Source organism: Cynara cardunculus (assembly GCF_001531365.2).
Source record: "Cynara cardunculus var. scolymus isolate 2C chromosome LG 10, CcrdV1, whole genome shotgun sequence".
Classification (NCBI taxonomy): Eukaryota; Viridiplantae; Streptophyta; class Magnoliopsida; order Asterales; family Asteraceae; genus Cynara; species Cynara cardunculus.
Window position 1 is genome coordinate 9,248,057 of NC_037537.1, and position 8,540 is coordinate 9,256,596.

General features: G+C 34.7%; 1 protein-coding gene across 1 annotated transcript; it reads right to left on the bottom strand.

Moving 5' to 3' along the window:
• Positions 1 to 1,236: 1,236 nt before the first annotated feature.
• Positions 1,237 to 4,400, bottom strand: LOC112520296 (protein IQ-DOMAIN 1). Its single transcript, XM_025128614.1, has 4 exons — positions 4,323 to 4,400; positions 3,354 to 3,665; positions 2,541 to 2,864; positions 1,237 to 2,110 (listed from the first exon to the last, which is right to left on the bottom strand). Exons 1-4 carry the CDS (start codon positions 4,398 to 4,400, stop codon positions 1,478 to 1,480), a joined length of 1,347 nt encoding a protein of 448 aa, XP_024984382.1. The 3' UTR covers positions 1,237 to 1,477.
• Between the last annotated feature and the right edge of the window lie 4,140 nt (positions 4,401 to 8,540).

The following is an 8,540-nucleotide window of genomic DNA, read 5'->3' on the forward strand; positions in this document are numbered from 1 at the left end:
CGAAACCATGAGAAATGGTTGTGATAAATGTGTGATTGTGTAACCCTAACCGGTCGAAACCATGATCAAATCGAGTGCGCTGTTATGATAGTGATATCATGATTATCACACCCATAACACACAAAATCGTTTAGTCGATTTCGCCCGTAATCGTTGTGATAAATGTGTGATTGTCTAATCCTAATCGAATGAAAGCATGTTCAAATCGAGTAATTGTGAAAGATAACTTGCATAAACTGTGTTCTACGACTTCTTCTTGTTGTTCGATTCCTGCATGCAAACCTTACGGCTTTTTCTTGCTGATCGATTCCTGTTTGTTGTTTGATTCCTGCATCCAGACTTTACGGCTTCTTTGATCTTCGATTTCTTCTTGAAATCATTTCGTTAACTTCTTAATCGATACCTTCTAATAAAGATAATTGTTTAATTAAGTTGATAATCACTCTAATTTTCAGGATTATGATGTGATCATGTATTCATGTTTAAAATTTTATGATTTTGATTTCCATTATTACACTTTCGAATCTCAATTTTGTTTGAATCGTTTTAAATTTCAATTTCAATTTCAATTTTCAAAAATCTTTTAATTTTAATTGTTATCACACTATGGGTTATTAGGTTGTTCTCACGTTCTCGTAAATCTCAGGGGTTCTCGTTTGAACCCTTACCTATTTTATTATTTATATAATAATATTTTGAACTATGTGTTTTGTACGGTTGTACTTTGAGTTTGTGCCAATATGACAATTGACTATAAAAAAACTAGTTGGACATGTCACAACTCACATGTTCAATTTAGTTTGAGGTTTACTTTGTATACTATTTTAATCATGCAATATGGATTTGGGAATCATATGTACTAAAACTCTTTATTTTTTTGTACCACGGTCACTTTATCTTTCATTTTGTAATGTATTTTTAAACCTATAATTATTGGATTATAGACACAAAGTGCGATAGGTATAAACCGCACCAATGCAGTACGATTTGGTGTGGTTTGTGGTTTGGCCTCAAATCGCACTGTAAACACCCCTTATAAATATTAAGATCATGTAAAATCAGCTTGTTTTCGTGAGATCTCCCAGACTAGAAAACAATACTAAACCTTCAGAGTATAACACATTGAAGGTTTAGTGTATTTATGTGCTTGCATAGCTGGTCTCACTAACCCAATATTACAAAAAATGAGTTTTTAAACTTTTATCTTAAACATAATTACTGCGATACCCACGTCCATAGAATTTAAAACCACTCAAATTATACACTTTTTAACAATTAGTTTGAAACCTACGACATAACATGTTGCATATCTAGTACAAATTAAAATATATCCGATTAACCCAAAATAAAAGCATAATTATATAAATAAAAGTGGCAACAAAGTAAACATGTATTGACAACTTTGAGAAGGGAAATGATATCACACAATTACCATACCGAAGAGGAGAGGCTAATTATTACCATCTGTATAACATAATCATCCAAAATGGTGTCTCCATCCATAACGTCCCATTGATCCATCATCACCTCCACTAGAATCTGGGCTGTAGCCTGTCGACCATTTCTGTTGACTTCGAACACCGTTACCCCCAATCCCGTATCCTTTCGGGTTCGGACTTGGGCTTCTAGGGACCTGATAAGTTACATTGCCTCCGGAGCTTGACGTGTCGAAGGCCAACCCGTTACCCAGTCCCCCTTTCTTAACGGGCTGGCCTTTGTGCTTTCCTAAGTTTTGAGCCCGGACCTTGGCTTTGGCGGATTGGGTTGGGGCCATATAGCTTGGGACCTGGTCCGAACCAGACTGGCGTTGTGACTGGGAGTGTTGTGCGGAGTCGAGTGTCTCCCCACTGAGACCGCCCGTGGTGATGTATTCTGAGCTCAAGGGTGTGACTAGATCCATTTCTACTGTTTTAACAGACACATCGTCATTAGTGGCAAGGGTCAGGTAGGATCCCTCGTTGGGCCCGACAGGGTGTGCCTGGTAGGGTTGTGATGCCATCCAACTCTCGAGCCAATTCCATCCCCATTGTTGTTTTTCATGATCATTGGGGGGATATAACGCGGTCTTATTAGATTCTGGATGCAAGAAATGTTGTTGCTGTTGCTCTTGCTGCTATTAGAAACAAAAATCTTAGCAAGGGGAAGTGTTACATCGCTCACAATGATCCATTAATGCATTACATTTGCATCACTAACAAATCAAGTCAACTAAGGCTACGTTTGACAATCATAAGCTAACTTATTTTTTAAATTTATTGAAAAAACTCTGTTTAGTGAGCCATATACTAGCTTGTTTTTTGTATAAACGTCCTTTATATTTTCTTTTTAGGTCATCTAACATTTTTATCTATCTTATCAGCTAGTTTTTATCCTCGTGACTAGTTTCTCTGCTAACTTATCAACCCAACAGCTAGCTGAAAAGCTAAAAGTCGCCTTTTAACCGACGACAGTAGTTTATTAGCCAACAGCTAAACTATCAGCCGGATTGCCAAACATAACCTAAAGCTAAAGCAGCTTGAAATATTATTATGTGTACCAACCTGGTAGGCGAACGCATAAGCAAGAGCTCGCTCTCTCTTCATTTCTGCATCATGTTTTCTCAAAGTGCTTTCTTTGATCTTTTCAAAGCTTTGATTTCTATTATCTTGTGGTTTTGTTGGTGGTATCACCCTTTCATCTTCCACCACTTTCTTATGGAGTTTCTCATGTGTCAACTCGAGTCTGCGTGCACGGACTCTTGCCTGTACACGTACCAGGGCTTGCATGCAACGCATTGTCATCTGAGCTTGCTTTCGTACATTATGGCCCCTTACTAGTGCTTGCAGCCTCACCAGTCCCTTCAATGCTCGTAGTGCACGTCTAGCCTGCAGATTGGATCACCCATATCAATAATCAAAAGCACCGGGTATATCCCATTTGAAAATAGGGTCCGGGAAGTGGCATGTCCTCTGCCCTACAGCGGCCTTTACTCATGTCAATCGGATATTTCTATGTGGGTCTTACCAAAAAAAGGTTTAAGTTATTTTGGGAAATTTATTCAACCACCTCTAATCGTTTTACCTATTACCATATTAAAATTTTTGACAAAGCCCTTACCACTTAGTTTTTGACTTTTCAGGAATTATATTAGCCGATAAATTAGTAGAGCTGAAATTATCTAAAATACCCTTTAACAATGCCATGATATGAAAATTACGCTGACCAAAATCAACGCTATCAATCTACAAGTAACTCAAGGATGAAATTTTGCTTAAAATAAAACATTTCATTTATTTTGAGACAAACATAAAAAAAAATTGTTGTTTTTATCTGAATTTAAGAGAGGACTAATTTGGGAGAGGGGGCACACTTACCAAATATCCTCTATAGTATGATTGTATGAGGATAGCAGCTCTTTCTTCCTTCGAGTGGCGGCCATAACCGGCTAGACGAACAACTTTAGCCGCAGCTTGAGCGGCAGCAACAGCGGCCTCAGCTGCAGCAGCGGTGGCCACTGCTACAGCAATAGCATGATTCCGATCTTCACCCGCCTGTGACAACCGGTCACCAACACTCTCATTGGTGACATCCGGTGAACTCTCTGCTGCTGGGAAATGCTCAAATGAAACAACCTCTGGTGTGTCTTCTTGCCGTTTCTCCACCACATTCTCCTTGCGAAAACCATTCTAGTATTCGCTTACAAATTGATTAATTCCCAAAATAAATCTCATTTAAAGTTGATCAATTCTAGTAATACTATATGCAAGTATTAGCATCTATGTTAAGCAACAAGGTCATAGGGATTATGGGTGATTGTGAATAAACATAAGAAGCACATGATCAAGGGACATGCATGATGTGATATCATAGGTGGCGTGATGGTTATATTTCACGAATTGCTGGGCCAAATTGCACGGTGGAAAGAGTGGGGGGACCATTGATCATAGTAGTAAATGTGGAACCTCCTCCAAGAAAAAACCAAAAGGACAAAAATCACATGATTAATGATAGAGTTTAATTGCAGAAAAAGCAATATGGCCTTTTTGGAACATCTAATTTCCCCTAAATAAAGCAGTAATGTTGTGTTTAAACTCCTAACAAACAGGATCAGATAAAAAATCCATTGTTGATTTAAGCATTACATTTACCAATAGTAGTAAACGTATCTGATCTGATCAGTATTCAGTAAGGACGAAGAGATCAGACACTATGATTCGTACAAATCTTTGACCACTGTCCCTAATTAAAACAACACTTATACTACAAAAGGAAGAACAATTATATATGCATTTCTATGAACAATTAGGCGATATCATGAAAAAATCAACGGTTAATTAACTGACCTTGTCATTGAAATCCTTGGTAGAAGGTTTGAAGACCTTTTTAACAGAAGAAAACCAACCAGTCCCTTTCTTCCCCATCTGAAGACAGATCAGTTGGCTAAATCCTTGAAATCAATCTAGAGAAAGAATTGAAGAAAATTAGTTTCATCTCACTACATTGAGATTGAAAACAGAGATGCATGAAAATGAGTGATGAAACCTGGAAGGAGGAGGGAGATTCAGTGAGATTGTGGCGTGATCTGGTAGTTGTTGATGCTGCTGCTATCGATCGATTCCATTGATGGAAAATTGGTGATGAGAAGTGAAGGAAAACAGAGAGGGGAGAGAGAGAGTGAGGAAGTAGTAGTAACTGCTGGGCGCGGAAATGGCGTTGGTTTATTAATCGTTGTCACGGGTGGGTAGGTTTCCATCCTAATTGCTATTTGCTACTCACTTCTCCAACTACGCTTCCCATACACTCTACAATATTCCTTTATACATGTATAGAATCCTTAAATCATTTCAAAACAATCATGACAACTTCAAACTTAAAATGTTGTTTCACATGATTTTTTATGTTAAAATATAGTATTTAATATATTGATTAACATAAATTTATTTGTTTCATATGTATTCGATTCATAATATAAAACGTTTTTACGTATACTTTTTGTTTCACAAACAAATAAAAAAATCTTCACATTGTAAAACAAATATATGTTAATCAATATTCTAAATTATAATCTTCGATTAATAAAAAGTCATATAAAATAACACATTATCCACAAGTTCTCGAGATTATCACAAATTCATGGATTCTCAAAAGAAGGCCCTCTACATATATATACATATAGATATACATATACAATGTTAAAATAAGAAAGACAAAAAGGTTGAGATTGTATTAATAAATGATTCATATATGAATTATTGATAAAAGAAAATATGGGTTTATGTATGGATTCTCAAATCAAAATTTTTTTGGAGTTACCAATATTCACATATGAATAAATTATTTCTTACCTTCTTAACTTTTTTGTCTTTCTTATTTGACATTCTCATATAAAAGTTTTGTAAGCATTATGTATTGTTTATTAATATATGATCTCTCAAGATTCATGTCTACAACTTCTTATTGTATACGTACAATTTCTGAAGATTTGGGTTTAAACTTTATAAAATCAACTGATAAATAGGAAACAAAATAGTCTATAAATTTTAGATTTTCTTTCTTAACAAGAAATAAAATTACTTTTCTATTTTTGGTTTACAATAAAATTTTATATCTTGTTGCATTGTGTCCACAATGAATATAGTTATATATGTATCTACGAGTAATGCATCTACAAGAACATAAACACACATCAAAATGTCTGTTTTTGGTCCCTCGTGCAAAACGGATGCTATAGTGCGATCCATTCAAAAAGCAACCTATTGAGATGCAAACATTCGATAAAAAAATAGTATTTCGACTTCTGTTTTCGGAGTTGATTCAAATTCCTTTAGCACAAATTTAAATTTTTGAAAAGCTACCAACATCTTTGATCAAATGCCTTTTAAATGTTATTGATAATAAAAGTTACACTATAAATAGTTCTATTATACAACTACTTGTATCAAGTTAAAATGAAATACGTTGTTGAAACCATAAATAATTGATTGTCATTCGTATAACCACTATAAAGTTTTGATCTTAACCTTGAATGCGATACACGACCCGAATGTGTATTTTTGTTGTCGAAGAGGATGTTGTTTTTTGTGGTCCTCATGTAATCCAAATTGCACAAGGTGCAATTAGTTTCCAAATTTTCGAATTTTATGGACCCATCCCAGTTTGCCAATTGGAAGATCAAAGACCAAATAATCTGTTGTAGATCCCACCGTTTGAATAAATTGAAGATGTCTAAAGATAATGTAGGAAAAGGTGAATAAATTGATGATGTCTAAAGATAATGTAGGAAAAGGTGATCTATAGTTCCGACTTCTTATATGCACCATGTGCAAATTGCATCGTTGGCTTCAGTTTACTTCTTTGGCAACAGGAAACTTTGAACCCTTGTTAGAAATTGGTTGTAGTATGAAGGCATTTAGGAACGTAGGTATTCTAAAGTTAAATCAAACAAATCCAGTATACATGGAAATAGTGTACGAGATAGGATGTACATAAATCTGTCATTTACCCAAAGAAGGAGAGTGATTGTGTTTTTGTTAAGACACATGACTTGTAAAAAACTGCTTCCAAAAAGGTTTTGGGGATTGGGGAAGACCATTGTGCTTTGGAAAACCTGTAAATATTAGAGAAGAGTTTGGGACCGAAAGGTAAATTACCAAGAGTTCTTTGAAAAACTTATATTACCAAAAAGGTACTTCTACCTTCTATAACATAGAAAACGACTATGTTGTTGTTAGGACATCTTTCTTATTGTAAAGGATATAATGTTTATATGCTATGGAAAATGATCACATATATTTCTTACCTCTGATGAGGTTTAAACCCTTGATCTTATAAGAGGCTGGCAAACACCATTTGCTACGCTCATCACGAGAAGCCAGGGAACTCTCTTTGGTGGACTTCAAGCGCGATGATAGTCCATCTGAAGTTTTCTACTATGCCATCTTACTTAGCTCGAAGATCGAGCTTGCGGGTTGGTCTCGGTGGTCAATGAAAATGTACTAATATCTTGTCTTTTCTACTGGTAATCGGGGTACTGCTAGGCCAACAACTCTTTGGTGAGATTTACACACCTTCCTTATTATGCTTCCAAACGACCACGTCTCTCTTTTGTTATGTTGACCAACATCCGAATCTACAACCATTGCTTGTATTGTTTCTTCTTTTTTCATCATATATTTAACATAACTACTTCATGAGATTTATATAAAGCGTCCCCTCCAACAAAATCGAATAATTTGTCTTTTATGATCCATAAACAATTGATAATACACTAAAAATTGGGTGAATAATTATGCTGAACGTCTAAATAGAGTATTTTACTCAACTTTATCCTACAACTAAAAATATAACTTGTTAGCTTGTCTAACTTCATTCTAGCAACTTAATCCTTTTGTATACAAATGCATATTACTGATCTTATAAACTAAAAAGCCCAGTTAATTAGGTATATTAGGATGGTTAGGCGTCAATAACAGACCTATTTTCTATTAATGACAATACATATAGCATATCACAACTATATAGTCATGTAAAAAGTAATGTAACCATCCGTATGTTTTGTACATGAATAATAGTAAGTTTGATGATAATTTACTGATAAAGCAAAATAACACGAGTCAAACTGTCAAACCAAGATGAGGAAGCCATTAATAAATAAAAGACAAAACAATGGTTATAAAGAAAACGATGGTTCCATATTCGTGAAGGCATCAAGAGTTCATCATAAATGATCAGGTCTTCGTCATCTTTGACCATGAGTAATCAAAGAAACGAAGCGAAAACTTAAATGAAAAATTAATTCTGAAATTAATTTACAAATGAAGGAGGTGTTATACATTTATTTGATTTTACAACTCAATTTTTCATTATTTGAAAATGTCATTCAATCTAAACCTAAGTTTCCATATCAACCAAAATCCACCACAACCACCACATCAAATGATCACTTAAATGTTAAAATAGAATTTGGTTTCACCATTAAATTTGAATATTAATTCATACTATTAAAATTCATACATATATTCATGTATAAATCTATAGATTTGTTTTCAGGTAAGAATAGTAGTTATTGTGAGAACGGTAAAAAAAAGATCTTCATCTTTAGATCAATTTTAATTGAAGATCAATTAAAAATACCTTTCTAAGCTAACTCATGAATTATTTAGGACTTAATTTTAATTAGATCAACACTAATTAAAAGTGATTAAGGGCATAAATCTCTTCTTACATTTATCACTTTAACTCTTATTCTCACACGATCATTAGTTTACATGTGTGTGTGTTTGTGCATATATGTATATATGTGTGTGTGTGGGTAATAATCGTGTGAGAAGGGAAGTTTATTGTGAGAAGCATAAGAAGAGATCTGAACTTTTGATCACTTTCAATCTCATGCCCACCCATGACTACGCTTTAGAAGCGAATTAATCCGGTGTATCTTGGTGCACCTCATGAGTATTGACATTCAATTAGGATTGATCCAAGGGTAGAGATCTCTTCTTACGCTTCTTAATATAATTTTTCTTCTCATCGAAACTCAACCCTGCATGTGTGTGTGTGTGTGT